The sequence below is a fragment of the Plectropomus leopardus genome, chromosome 21 (assembly GCF_026936395.1).
Source record: "Plectropomus leopardus strain MGB_pleo_1.0 chromosome 21, ASM2693639v1, whole genome shotgun sequence".
NCBI lineage: Eukaryota > Metazoa > Chordata > Actinopteri > Perciformes > Serranidae > Plectropomus > Plectropomus leopardus.
The window spans coordinates 8,297,425-8,312,079 of NC_142196.1; the positions used below are offsets into that span (position 1 = coordinate 8,297,425).

Below are 14,655 nucleotides of genomic sequence, written 5' to 3' on the forward strand. Positions count from 1 at the left end.
AACAATCACCAGCTCCAGTTTGGTTGAAATAATCCTTAATTCACCAAGTTAGATGTAAAAAAACATGCCTTTATTTCCCATGATCCCTCTCTCGCTGGCCACTGGCTGATCACAATCCTATAACTAATGACAAGATGAATGCCTGTATTTATGATGGTGTTGAAAAATACACCTTTGGGATTTCTAAATACCCTGATATATCATAATACCCTGATATCACCCAAGCCTGATTTCCACGAGTGCAAAGCGTTTTTTTCTGTCATCCCAGCTAGCAGGGAAAGAAAGCCTTTTCATCTAATGTTAAGAGAATGTTTTAAGAATGTTTATCACTTCACATAATGTTTCTGTAAGGTGAAATGTTGACTAAGATGTAAAGTTTTAACTGCAACATTCTCAGGATCTTTCGATGATGTTGAGCAATGACGGATCATTGAATGTTCTTTTATAAAAAGTTCCCACAATGTTACATGAGAGCAAAGGAAGAGCATTTTCAAAGCAACATTTAAAAAATGTTATTGAGGACAGAGATTACAGACTTTTTTTTTTTTTTAGATGAAAATGAATATAATGTGATAAATTAACAGTGTTCAGGAACGCTGTTTCAAGGTTAAGTTTTTGTGACAAGGTGGACAAAAAAATGAAAATCTTGTAGCTCTGATGTGAGGAATGGGATAACAGCAGAGTCGAACAAACTCAGATTGTTATTACTTTGATTATATTCAGTGTGAGTGACTTTATTTTTCCTGTGTTTCTGAACAGGGAGTTGGCCTGAGAGGCTCCACGTCCCCCCAGAGTGACACAGTGAAAAGTGCTTGTTTTGCACTCTTCTCCAAATTTGGGAAAGAGGTACCCTCTCTTTTACAAAATATTTTAAGAATATTTTGAACTAAAATAGAGCATTACTGACAAACTGAATATGCAGGAAATGTGAGTGACATGTGGTTTCCCACTAGGTGTGTGTGAGAATGAAGCAGTACAAAGACGAGCTGCTGGCATCCTGTTTGACATTTGTCCTCTCAATGCACCACAACATCGTAGCTCAGGACATCAAGGCCTACTGTCCCGCTCTCGAGGTGGGGTCCTTTCATTTGTTTCATTGTGTGTTAAGTGAACTTGATTATGATGAATGAACACAGCTGAAAACTAGGGATGCACGATAAATTCGGCACATCATCAGTATCGTCAGATTTTTTACTTTAAAATGAAATATCAGAATCCACCAACATGCTGATTTCTGCAGATTTCACAAACTGATATTTTTATGTATTTGTGTATTTATTTATTTTGACAGAGTGAATATATACAAAACACAACCCTAAGTTGAAGTATTGTTCTTGTTTTGCATAATGAATAAATATTACATGAATTCAAAAGTATGTATTTTATGTCTCCATCTGATGGTGGGCCATCACGACAAGAGTACAATATGATGAAGAGAAGAGAAGAGACTTAGGTGGGGAGGGAATAGTGGAGACAGCGATATCTGTATTGGTAATCGGCCAAATGTGTTGTTAATTATCAGCGAATTGGACATCCGCCAAAAATTCCTTATTGTGCATCCCTACTTAAAAACATAAAATGAAGATATACAGCAGCTACATAGTTATGTGTTGTGTGTTTTTGTGTTTAGGCTGCTCTGAAGTTGGGTTTGAGCCATGCTCCTTTGGCCAACGTAGCCCTCGATGCCCTCGAGGACTGGTCCTCCCACATCCCTCTGGAGACTATGCAGCAGTGCTACACGACGATCCTTCCCCTTCTGGATGGATACCTGAAAACCACCTCCACCAACAGTAAGCTCATAATTATATCAGAGGACGTTGAGCACATCTCTTTGGTAACATTCAAAATAATTTCAGTTTAGCCTGTGAAGATATCAGCCCGTTGAGCAGAAAGTCTAATTCAGATCATGTTATTGTTTTAAGACAAAGACGACAGCAACTGGGAGGTGATGTCCTCTTTGTCTTCAAGAAGTGACAGAGGATTCAGCCGAGTGATGACCAGACTCTTGAAACAATCAAACCAGCTCAACATGGTACTGGATGGAGAAGTGGAAACACATCTTTCAGTATTTTTGGGGTGATTTACATTTGGTGCAGCATCTTCAGGGTTACTGCAGACCCTGAAAAAGTCTTAAAAGACATCTAAAAAGAAGCTCTTACTTGATGTTAAAATTAATCAAATCAGCCTTGCATGAGGCTTAAAAATGCAATAACTGGGAAGTAGTATTTAATAGTTGTTAGTTTAGTTTGTTTTAGATGTTGTAAAATCTAAAAATACTAATGGGTAACACCAATTTTTTTAATAATTTACTGAATGCCTCTTACAATAAAGTCACGTGGATCATAGTAGAACCAATAATACTCATTTTGTTTGCTGTCACCAGTGTGCTGCTAGGTGTCACTGTGTCGTGGACGACATGCGAATGTGCAAATTCTACAAAAATTGGCTGTTTAATAAGAGTTCAAGACATGGCTGAAGCTGGAACAAAGCAATATATTTACACCTATCCTAAATATATAAAGGATATGTGTCAGTTACAGTTTTTTAACCCGATGTCAGTTCTTTTGTTTCTCTCTTTAATTTGGTTATTTTGAAATTAGCCCTGAATTTCAGTCCACTGGGCTGAAAAAGTCTTAAATCTAACCTGCCTGTAGCTGCAGGAACAGTTGTTCCAATTTTCCACCCTTAAAATGAAGTCATATGTTCATTTTACTCTTGCCCACATGTAAGAGTAAAATTCATGGAATAGGTATTATTTTTTTCTATATATCTTTAACGATTAGAATTTAACTGCAGTTATTGTATAACAAGTTTAATGTAGTGATTACTTCAGTTTTGCATTTGTACAACATATGGAAGAATATGAACATGCTGTTTCTGTGCATAGTTTTTATTTCAATCTCTTTTAAAGATTGATTACTTCAGGAGAGGTGCTCATTAACTTGTTAATATTGTACAGTGACAAAAATGATATCAGTACAATTGCTCCATACTCCCGAGAACACCTAAGTGTAGCTGATCATTTCTGTGTGACTGCAGGAAGACTCTCCTCTTCTCCTGGTGAGGCTCAGGGTGGTGAAGTTGCTCGGCCACTTGGGAGGAAAGCTGAACAGGAACCTTGTAACTGGTGAGGATTTCCACATTAAACCGTCTCATTGTGTTTTACATTTTAGATAACTGGCCATGATCCACAGTGGTGGTGTGAGAAGACTGGGCACATGACTGCAAGTAGAGATATTTGCTGTTTTTGCTGATCTTTGGTCTCTGTTTGCACATTTAGTGGTCTCATCAGAGGAAACAATGAAGAAATTTGTGGCCTGGGATTCTGAGAAAAGGCTCAGGTTTGCCGTGCCATTCGCCGATATGAAGCCAGTCATCTACCTCGACCCGTTTCTGCCTCACATCAGCGAACTGGCTCTGTCCACAAGCGACAGACAAACCAAAGTATGTCCTAAAAAAATCAAAGAGATTGCACCGTCAATTCATCAAAATTAATCTGATGCAAATTTAGATATGATGATTATTTGAATCCAGTTTCTCTTGTGATGCAGGTTGCAGCTTGTGAGCTTCTCCACAGCTTGGTTGTCTACATGGTTGGGAATAGTGCTCAGATGGTTGAAGGGGAGAATAGATTGCCGCCCCTATACAAGCTGCACAAGAAGTTGTTTCCTGTGCTGCTGCGTCTGGCCTGTGATGTTGATCAGGTATTGACTCCAACAAGATAATCACCCCAAGCTCAGTTTCCGTAAAAAGTCCTTTAATATAATAGAATTTTGAGTTTAACAGATACATTTTTGGAATATAAGGATGTAGTTACCATCTTGTTTAGAATATTTATTTTGCTAGATGGTAGTATTCAACAAAACTGTTGGAAACCCTTTTCCTGAACCCCTATACATAATAATAAGTATGCTTTGTATAAAGGCCGTGCGATATGCCGAAATATATCGTCTGACAATAAAAAAAAGTGTATCATTTCATATTATGGTATATCGTTTATTTAATTTCCATAATCTGATAAGGCCTTTTGCTTTGATTTATTTACTTTATTTAAAATTATAACAGTATTTTATGTAACTTTATTACAACAGTAGTTTATGTACATTTATTTTATGACAGTAGCTATTTTATTTGTAACTTCATTAATTTAATAATTTTGTATCTTAGTAGTTTACAGTAGTTTAAAAGGAGATTTAAGAATATCGTGATATATATTGTGTATCGTAATATAGCCTAAAAATATTTTTATTTTAAAGCCATTTCCCCCAGCCCTGCCTTCTACACACTTACACACTAGATGACTTTGCTTTTAAATGACTCAAGTCTGGCAATCACTCACGTGATGAAAATAGTAGTTTTTAGGGTTAGGGTTAAGCAAACAAGCCTCACGGCCAAGTGCAATGAACAAAAACAAAAAGATAAATAAGAAGGCCTCTGCAAAACCTATAAATCAATCTTATTAAACAAATACTCAGAAGACGCCTGGTTCTTACAGAGGTGATATAATAATGCCAACAGTAATGTTTATGAATTGTCATTTCTTTACCAGGTGACCAGACAGCTGTTTGAGCCGCTTGTCATGCAGCTGATTCACTGGTTCACAAACAACAAGAAGTTTGAGAGTCAAGATACTGTCGCTGTTCTGGAGGCCATTATGGTATGCGTTTTACTCTGTAAAAAGGCTTTATAGTCCAAATGTTTCAAACAAGATTTGAGATTATTCATCCGTAAATGTTACTCGAGCCCTTTCTAGAAAACTCTTTATTTCCTTCCTGCCATTTAAAGGACGTGCGTTAATGTTCAGTTGAGTTTTCAGGCTTTTTGTAATAACAATTAGTTTCTTTGCTGCTTTTTTTTTTCTCTCTGTTTAGGACGGTGTGGTTGACCCGATGGATAGCACCCTCAGAGACTTCTGTGGCCGCTGCATTGAAGAGTTTGTCAAATGGTCGATCAAACAGACCACCCCCAAGCAGCAAGAGAAGAGTCCCACCAACATGAAGTCCCTGTTTAAGCGTATCTACAGCTTGGCTCTTCACCCGAACGGCTTCAAAAGACTCGGCGCAGCCTTAGCATTCAATAGTATCTACAGACAGTTCAGGTACGTCACTTTTCTCAGTTTTCTCAGTTTCATTTTTGTTTATCTCTGTAGAGCCTCAGGATGGTTTTATGTAGTTTAATATTTGGATAGTGCTGAATTCTGCTGAATTCTGCTGTTTTGTGTTTGCAGGGAGGAGAAATCCTTGGTGGAGCAGTTTATCTTTGAAATTCTCGTCATATTTGTTGAAAGCCTAGCTCTTGCGCACTCAGACGAGCGATCTATGGGTAATTGATCTTAAGCTTTATAGACATGACTCAACTTTTGATATCATTATAAATGTTTTCTTGTCATAAAGTAAGAAAAGCGATTGATGTGAAATATAAAAATGTTAACTGCTGTGGTATTTCATGCTTCAAAGCCGTTATGTCTGTGTTGCATTATCTTTAACTATGTTTTCATTCCCTGATGCAACAATAGCACAATGTTTCAAGCCACGTTTGTCATTGTATTAAGAAGGCATTATTTAAAATGTAATTTTTTTTCTTAAAGTTCTCATGTTGCGTCACATTAGATTTCATTGCACATCAAAGGAGAGTTATTATTTGATTTTTAAAAAGGTCTGAAGCTGTTCTTGCCACACTTCCATCTGCAGGTACATTGCAGCAGTGTTGCAGTGCCATTGATCATCTGAAAAGGATCATCAATCATAAGGCCCCCAGTCTCAATCAGCAGAATGCTAAGACTCGCATCCCAAGGTTAGTACTCTATGCAAACAGGGATCGGATGGAGTTTTTGCAAGCTGTGATGCTTCCTGTACTTTAGTTTAGTGAATCTGTTCTAAGTAAATGTGTCTGCACTGCCTTTTTTTGTACAAAAGAGTATTGCTGTATATTCAGAAATGACAATGCAATGACAAGACAGAATTTGTAGGTATAAATACATTAATAATAATAATAACTTTATTTATATAGCCCCTTTAAACACAAAGTTTACAAAGTGCTTTGACAAAAAAGCAAAGCAGAAAAGGGATACCTAGACGGCGACACAACAACGGAAAGCCAAACGAAACTAGAGTAGAGATAGGATAAAATGAAAACCAGAGGACAAAGAACACAAGATGCAAAATGTCATTATAAAATAATACAGATTAAATAGATCAAAAACAATAGGAATGGAAGCAATGGAAGCAATAAAAACCACAAATAAATAAACTAAATTGAAAAGGTAAAATAAGTAGTAAAAAGAAGTAAAAAGATGTAAAAAGACAACATCACATAAAAACCAGTCTACAAATGGGTTTTAGGAAGTGATTTCAAGCAAGTCAATGATTCTGCGAGCCTTATCTCCTCAGGCAGGTCGTTCCAAAGCAGAGGGGCCCTGATGGCAAATGTCAAATTTTCCATAATTATCTTTTTGTCCTCTCTCTCTTTGTGCAGGGGCTTTCCACCTGATGCAAAGCTCTGCCTCTCTGATGTGGTTTTATGGCTTCTGGAACAATGTGGCCGACCTCAGACTGAGTGTCGCCACAAATGCATGGAGCTCTTCTATGAGTTCACACCTCTGTTACCAGGTGAGCCAGCCCACTGAGTTAGCCTTAATCAGATGAAGTTAAAACAGGTGCTATTTAAATGAAGAAATGCAGTGTTGTTTAATTTATGACAGTTATACATGAGAATAAATAGTTTGATGTGTGTGACTGAACATAGGAAAGAAGTCTCCACCTCAGTGGGTAGACGGCATGCTGAAGGATCATGGCATGGATTTCCTGATCTCACGATTTGAGGGCGGAGGTCTCCTCTCTCAGCCCACTCTCAGGGAGCTGATGGGTTCATTCAGTGTTCGAGCCACCCTGCAGTGGACGGACCTGCTGCTGGCTGCCCTCGATTGCTACAACACCTTCATCCACCTGCACATAATTAAGCCTCATCACATGCTTAGTAAGTCGTATATGCAAGAGACGACAGTTATATTAAGTTACTACTATGCATGCCATTTCTTTTTATAGGATAGTGGAAGAATGTCCAGTGAGCCAGTCGTTTTTACAGAGGAAAGCTTCATTCTGATGATGACATCTAAGGGAAAAAAGTGTTTTCTCTGAAGTGATTTCAATAACAGGGTTCCTTAAGACCCTTAAAAAGTCTTGAAAGGCATTGAATTCATTAATGTAAAAATAAGGCCTTTATTGGTACTAAATTGAATTATTATCTCAAAAGTCTTATAATGCTCAGACATAAGAAGTAGGATTTTATGAATTGTTTTTTTGATTGTTTCTGATTTTGCACTGCAAAATCTCATAATAATTAATAGTAATTGATAATAATAATAACAATAATAATAATAATAATAATTAATAACCATTATTATTATTATTATTATTATTATTATTATTATTATTATTATTATTATTATTATTATTATTATTATTATTATTATTGAGAATTATTTTTGTTAAATAATTTAATGAATTTATTTTCTTGATATGATAATATGTTCATTGTCTTTCATGTGTTCCACTGAATATTTTTTTCCTAACATATGATAATCTAACTTGGACACTGGACAGAAAAAGTGAGGTTTTATGTTTCAATAACAATTCGGTCCAACAAAATTGGTCTTGAACTTAATTCTTAGTGGAATTAAAAAAGGCTTAAAAAGTATTAAATCTACTTTGCCCTAAGCTGCAGGAACCCTGAGTAAATAACTTTTTTTTTTGGCTTACATTTATTGTTCAGGCTCCAAGGAAAAATCAAGCTTTCTGAAAGCTGTACGCTTCTTTTTGACTGAGCTGGCAACTGGTGATCTGGCAGCAGCAGAGAGCTGTTTCCCTCACGGCAAAAAAACCTCCCACTTCAGCCCAAGTGAGTTGGACCAGTACAATTTCAGCAAGTGCACCATCATCGTCCGCCTGCTGGAGTTTGCTACTATGATTCTTGTCAAAGGAGAGCAGGAATTTTGGAAGGTATCGCTGAATTTCAGACAGTCTGACTTTAAGAAAATTATTAATCATCTTTTTCTTGCTCACAGTTTTTAAATTTCATTCACAGCTTCTGGAACAAGACATTTTTGTCTCCGATTTTTTTGAGCTGACGGCACTGGTGGTGTGTGAGCCGTCCGCTGTAGGTTTCAACATGGCAGACGTGGAGGTAATGAAGAACCTGCCGGAAGTGTGTGTTCCTCTGCTGAAGGCACTGCTGGCCTCACCATACCGCACTCATCTAGAAAGCAGTTTGCAGACAAAAATCTCACGTAAAAGGTATGTCAGTCTTTAAATGCATTTAAATCACTCTCATTTAAAGTTTCTTATTTGAGAAAAAGATGAGCTTACATGTAATGGCTATGATTAAAAATAATAATAAGCACATTAAATAAAAAATTTGTGTTGAGGGGGAGCCTTTACATACACTGCCTTTATAAAAAGGCAGTAAGAAAGTGTGATTATTATTCTTTTTATTTATAATATTCATGAGTGAGTAGCTGACAATTAGAATCAAAAGCTAATTTTCACTTGTTATAATATTTTTATAGTGTTTTTTTTCATTGTGCAACATGTTCAACACATGCAATAATACAGTCTACAAAATAAAAATTAGACAGCAGAACTAAATATTTAAAATAAATCTTAGATGAATTCCAAAATAACCACAGGTCAGTGTTGAATCTATGTGATATTCAGTTCATTCATCCAAGGATTAAAAGTTACACCTCTGGGGAGACATCAACTTCAGGTCAGTTGCAGCTTTGAGAACCTACTCTATCATCTTTGTGATGTATAGTTTTTTTTTTTACCAAAAAAAAACAAAAAAGACAAACTTCAAATGAGCTCTCACAGCTATCCCCACAGAATGATAATCTTTCTGTGGGGATAGCTGACGTGTTTGTGTCGCTTTGTATTATTTTGTCATTTTGCATTTGTATTATTCTATGTCCCCTCTCTAAATTCGGAGGTATGTGGCTGCTCCATGTGTGCCCAGAGTACACTCTGCTCCCTGAAAGTGTGCTCTCCTAATGAGTGGTCCAGCTTAAAAAGTAAAAAAATCAATACATGGCAGCAGCTGTTGTTACCGTGGCAGGCTGCCACAAATAAATGAATGCGTGGGAAATCCGGCTAAGATAATGATTGTGATGATAGTTCAATTATTAGCACTATAAACTGTTTTTTCTTCTTTTTTTTAACTTCTTTCTCATTTTTCTTAATGATCTCTCTAGTGTGGAGGACTTGTGTGCTGTAGACCTCTACGATTCCAGCACCCTGCGCCACCATGACCAGATGGAAATGGTTCTGTCCTCCTGTAAGCAGATCCACAAAGCCGACTTCCTCAGCTCCATCCTGCACAGCCAGGTATTTGTCCGTGGACCATTTACAAACAATAAGCTTTATAAATGCAGCACCATTTTACAGTTGTCCAAATGTGCCATAAAAATTTATTTTCATTAGCACTAAACACTCAAAACATATTTCAAATGATCTTAAGTAAACATTTCAGTTTACACAATAAAAAGGTAAAAGAAGGTAGATTTTTCCTCAGTGCTTGTTGATGTTCATCCAAAGAAAAAGCAGCAGGCACACATTGTTTTGTGTTTTTGCATTTCTCGTGTTAAAGGATGCCACTTATGCCATATCCCTTGGGTCCAGACTTCTGATGACAGTGTATAAAGGTATAGCACCTGGTGAGGACAGGAAGGCTCTTCCATCATTGGACATAAACACCAAGAGGCTGGCAGACGGTCTGCTTCAGCTCGCCTTTTCTCTAAGTCAGCAGGTCAGTGCCACTTCTCTTTGGAAATTGTTATTGGAGCTGCTTGTTGTTAATTTGGTGGTAAGTGAACTGGGGATGGTGGTTTGTAATTGTAAATAAATTTGGGAATTTGTTAAAAGAAAAAAAATTGAGAAGGGAGTTGAGATACATGAGTTTTACTTCTACCTCCTCCAAACACTGTACTTTCGCTTATTAGTTTGTTATTAATATGATTTATTTTGGTTTTGAAATTAAGTCATTCATTCATTGTATTTGGATGTTTTCCTGCAGAATGAGCAGCTGGTGGATTTGCTGTTGAACACCATCAAGCTTTCTGTGCCGATATCTGGAAGTCACAGCAATAACTTCCTGAGCTTCTCGCACGGCGAGTACTTCTACAGCCTGTTCCAGACGACCATCGACAGCGAGCTGCTGAGAAGTCTGGACACTACAGTGCCACGCCTCATGAAAGCTTCCTCTCAAAATCCCACCATGGTAGCTATTTTTTTTCTTTTTTTTAAACAATATTTTTATTACAGTTTTAACAACACAACAAAAGAAAAAAATAAATTGCACATCAATATACAAATATATGTCCCCTCACACCATATAATATATACATCCCCACACACAATCACACACTCCCAATGAAAAAGAAAGATTAAAAATAAGATAAATAAATAAAATGGAAAAAGGCAATATTGATAATAATAATAATAATAGGTTATAAATGAACTGAAATACATAAATAAATCAAATTTATTATAATGATAAAAAATAAATAAAATAGAAATGATGAAATAGAAAAAAAAATGAGATAAAAATCAAAAAAAGGCTGGATCAGTGCTTTCATGTTATCCATATAGCATCTTCTTTTCAGTCAGCAATATGTGCTTTGTTGGCCGAGAAGGACACAAAAGAATCCCAAACAAATACAAACTTCTTCTCTTTACCTTCAGCAATATATGCTGATGGTGGTTCTACACTTTTCCAACATTTTGCAAACACTCTTCTTGCATGACAAGATCCAAAATCAAACTTTTCTTTTTTCTTTTTTCTATAGTTTCAGAAAATATTTTTGCACGTTTTTGCATCATCATCATGTACTTTCAAAGAAACATTATTGTTTGTCTGTATGTGAGGTTTTTTTTCCCCTTTTTTGTCTGAATATTTCATCAGGTGAGTTTGCTGCTGAACGGCATGCTGGATCACAGCTTTAGAGAGCGCTCTGTGAGGAAGACTCAGGGCAAACAGCTGGTGGACGAAGTGCTGAGAAGGTGGAATAGCCTGCAGGCTTGGTGGGAAGGACACTCGTCAACTCCAGAGAGCAAAACTGCAACTCTTCTGCTGCTCTCCAAGCTCCTCCAGGTATTTATGAAGCTGAAGTTACTAATGCATGTCCCCTAGAAAAACAGCCTTCATCTCATTAACTAGAAAATGTTACTGCCATGTTTGTCAAGTAGCAAATACATCGAGAACATAGAAAATAGTTTCCTTCCAAACTAGGCACTCAACTTGCTATTTCTCATATGCTCATTATTTTTATTTTTATTTTTTAAAATTTATTTATTTTGGATTATTATTATTATTATTATTGTCAGAGTTTTTTCTCATTTACTTACCTTTTCTTCTACTATTTTTGTCACGATTATGTATGTAGGCGTCTTCAATATGTACTGTTATACTGTCTTATTTTGTCATTCTTTGGAGCAAGTGAGTGATTTATGTTTAAATATCAACATTGCATGTTTCTGGTGTCTGAAGGAAATGATAAAAATCAAAGCTGGCAAAAAAAAGTGAATACATCAAAACCCTGGATTAATTTCTAATTTCTAAATACTTACATTTCCTCCAATCTTAATCTAATTCATGGACACTTTTTGTCCCTCTCTCATCAGATTGACTCCTCTGTCTGCTCCGACATCAGCCATGAAGCGTTCAGACCGGTGTTCTCCACTTTCACTTTGCTGCTAGTTGACATGAACCTGCCACTGAATCTCAAGGTAATGTAAAGGGTATTCCTTATGACAAAGTTAGTGTAATGGATTACTTCAAATGACTGTACAGTTTTTATGTTTTAGTATACTAATAAAGTAAATGAGTCTATGTTTTGTTGCTTTATGTTGGATTGTCTCCACTCTTCAGAGTCAGGCCTTGTTAGTGTTGCCCTTCTTCACCACCCTCCCAGAGGAGCCACTGGCCGAGCTGCAGAGAGCCCTTGACGCGCTGGTGGCGTCCCACTTCCCCATGCAGTCAGATGAGTTTGCTAAGGGCTCGCTTCACCGCAACAACTACATGGACTGTATCCGAAAGGTAGAAGCATTTGAAAGATCAAGGAGAATATCACAGATTAAGGGAGGGAAGTCATTTCTCTTCGGTTTAACCAGATTGTTTATGGTACTTGGGAGGTTTTATTGTACATTTCTTCCTGTCTTTCAGTTGCTGGATGCTCTGGAGCTTTCCCAGAGCCCACTGCTGCTCAGACTGATGGCAGGGATTCTGTGTCGAGACAGGAAACACATCATGGAGGAGTCATTCCAAACCTGTTTCCAAAGAATTGCTAAGCGGTTAGTAAAGCCTTCAACCGTTCTTCATTCATGGGAGACAATAACACACAAAGTCTTTTTCTTACTATCTTAATTTAATGCATGAGGGTTTTGAATTGATCGGAAAACACTCTCTGTTCTTTACACCCTTATTAGAGGTGATACACATTATGAGAGTGACTTAAAAGTTCCACTGCAGAGTCTTTATATTTTAAATTAGGTTGTAGAGTAGTTGCTTATTTTTGTGCCCACTTCTATGTTTGTGAATGTCTGACCAGGTCAAGCAGTGAGCGGCAGCTCCAGCTCCTGTGTACAGTACACGCGGTGATCCAGCAGGGCGACGTGCCGATGAGCTCCATGCTGCAGGCCATGATGGAGCGGGTCCTGCTGCCTCTCGCCTCTCACTGTAGCACCAAGGCCCTCAATGACTTCTTTGTGGCAAATGTTCCCGACATAATAGTTTTGCTGCTCAGCCGCTTCACAAAGGTATGGAATATTTCAAGATACATGGGACCTTATGAAAATTTCACGGTTTGGCACTAACACATACTGGAATCACTTTACATTCTGTCGAGAAACAAACATCCATTTCAGTGAAAAAAAATAATCGTAAGACGCCTGGCCTTTCTATTATATGAAATGGATTCAAGTATTCCTGTGCTAGATTAAATTCTTTTGTATATTTTGAGGTTGGTACATATGCGCCCTTTTTTTTGCAGAGTCTTTCCTACTGTTTGTTGCCCAGCAGTCTCTTTGGGTGCTGCTGAACATGATATTTACAAATATCCTGATAATGGAAATTCACCACAGTGAACTTTTCTTATTGCGATCCACAGTGACGTCATATTTGGTTCCATCCTTCATAAAAAAAACAGCTGTTGCAGCTTTTTTAAATAAGGCTTGCAAAAAAACCCACCTTAAAACATGCAGGCATATTGCCTTTTTTTAGAAAAACTGCTGTAAAAGCCATTTTAGTTCGCAACATTCAAAAAAAAAGCCAGCAAAATCTGTTATTTGGGATTTTATTGCATACTTTTATGATAATCATGGAATACACCTTGTTTTTTTCAGTGTTCTCCAGAGATATTTCTTCATTTATCTGGTTTGTTTAGATTAGAATCAAACACTTGGCAGTTTTGTTTTTTGTCCTCAAGCCAAACCCGAATGCTGTATTATTTAGATCAGAGGAGCACATTGAAAATCAATTCAAGGTTTATTTATTTGCCATTTTCAGTCAAATGAAACAGAATTTGAGATCCAGTTGATGAAGAAGAACGGCTGCTATAAGCTGATGGAGCTCCTGTACTCCCGGCTCCCCAAAGAGGAGGTTTACTCCAAAGAATCCCGCATTAATCGAGCCTACTGTCGCTCAGACAAACCCGAGGGGAATGAGTTGTCCAAGGCTTTGATCAAGTAGGACTCCACAACACTTTTCCATTCCACAATTCCAGAAGTGACACAACAGTAATAAAAAATGTCCTTATTCTTCCATGAATAATTGATGAATATTGTTTTTTAAAATTAAAATCAGGTCATGTTTTGAAGCGTTCACTGAGAACATGGCAGGTGAGACTCAGCTCCTTGAACTCAGGAGACACTATCACTGTGCCGCGTACAACTGTGCCATCGCTGTCATCAGCTGCAGCTTCAACGAGGCCAGATTCTACAACGGCTTCCTCTTCAGCGAGAAACCTGAGAAGGTACACACAAGCTTCTGTAGTCACATCCAACTCACCTCCAAGGCACTGCAGCCATCTTTCAATTTTTGAGCAATCCACTACAGTTAATTATACAGTTTCCTCTACATTTTAATATTGTCCAATTCAATGGAAAGACCGAAAGGAGTTTAGGTCTAATGGTGATTTGAGGAATTCACTAATTGTTGTTTTGTTTTCTTTGTCCAGAATCAGTTCATCCTGGAAAATATCATTGACACTGGAAGGACCTACAATTTCCCAATTGAAATTGAGGTTTGTTTTTTTTTAACACACCTGTTTGTTTAACACTATATGTGGAGTTGCATTTGAGTTTTAAAAAAAATGTATTCCTTTGTCGCTGTAGGTCCCACTTGAGAGAAAGAAGAAATACGTCATGATTCGAAAAGAGGCGAGCGATGAGACTGGAGGTAATTAGTGCTCACAACAATGTTGTGCACTGATGCATTTAAAAGCAAAAGGATGCAATAAATGCCATAGTGTAGTATGTCATTTGAAAATGATAAAAAAAAGACATAGTAGAGTATGTTGTCCAAAAATCTTAAAAAATAAAGTATAGTATGTCTTCCAAAAATAATAAAAAATGTTATTGTATAGTATGTCTTCCAAGAATAATAAAA

At 37.1% G+C, this 14,655-nt stretch overlaps 1 protein-coding gene across 2 annotated transcripts in view; it reads left to right on the forward strand.

Moving 5' to 3' along the window:
* Window positions 1-14,655, forward strand: part of prkdc (protein kinase, DNA-activated, catalytic subunit) — a 41,379-nt gene that overhangs the window by 6,912 nt on the left and 19,812 nt on the right. For both annotated transcript variants that reach the window (XM_088072030.1, XM_042510242.2), the window contains 27 exons: window positions 760-846; window positions 954-1,073; window positions 1,631-1,790; window positions 1,923-2,032; window positions 3,040-3,127; window positions 3,281-3,444; window positions 3,552-3,704; window positions 4,550-4,657; window positions 4,872-5,098; window positions 5,228-5,322; window positions 5,691-5,793; window positions 6,475-6,608; window positions 6,745-6,975; window positions 7,771-7,997; window positions 8,083-8,291; window positions 9,245-9,377; window positions 9,640-9,798; window positions 10,066-10,269; window positions 10,954-11,142; window positions 11,673-11,777; window positions 11,920-12,087; window positions 12,214-12,341; window positions 12,599-12,806; window positions 13,555-13,733; window positions 13,852-14,020; window positions 14,225-14,290; window positions 14,382-14,445. In XM_088072030.1, coding sequence (XP_087928156.1) covers window positions 760-846; window positions 954-1,073; window positions 1,631-1,790; window positions 1,923-2,032; window positions 3,040-3,127; window positions 3,281-3,444; window positions 3,552-3,704; window positions 4,550-4,657; window positions 4,872-5,098; window positions 5,228-5,322; window positions 5,691-5,793; window positions 6,475-6,608; window positions 6,745-6,975; window positions 7,771-7,997; window positions 8,083-8,291; window positions 9,245-9,377; window positions 9,640-9,798; window positions 10,066-10,269; window positions 10,954-11,142; window positions 11,673-11,777; window positions 11,920-12,087; window positions 12,214-12,341; window positions 12,599-12,806; window positions 13,555-13,733; window positions 13,852-14,020; window positions 14,225-14,290; window positions 14,382-14,445 — 3,988 coding nt within the window. The remainder of the gene's footprint in view (window positions 1-759; window positions 847-953; window positions 1,074-1,630; window positions 1,791-1,922; window positions 2,033-3,039; window positions 3,128-3,280; window positions 3,445-3,551; window positions 3,705-4,549; window positions 4,658-4,871; window positions 5,099-5,227; window positions 5,323-5,690; window positions 5,794-6,474; window positions 6,609-6,744; window positions 6,976-7,770; window positions 7,998-8,082; window positions 8,292-9,244; window positions 9,378-9,639; window positions 9,799-10,065; window positions 10,270-10,953; window positions 11,143-11,672; window positions 11,778-11,919; window positions 12,088-12,213; window positions 12,342-12,598; window positions 12,807-13,554; window positions 13,734-13,851; window positions 14,021-14,224; window positions 14,291-14,381; window positions 14,446-14,655) is intronic.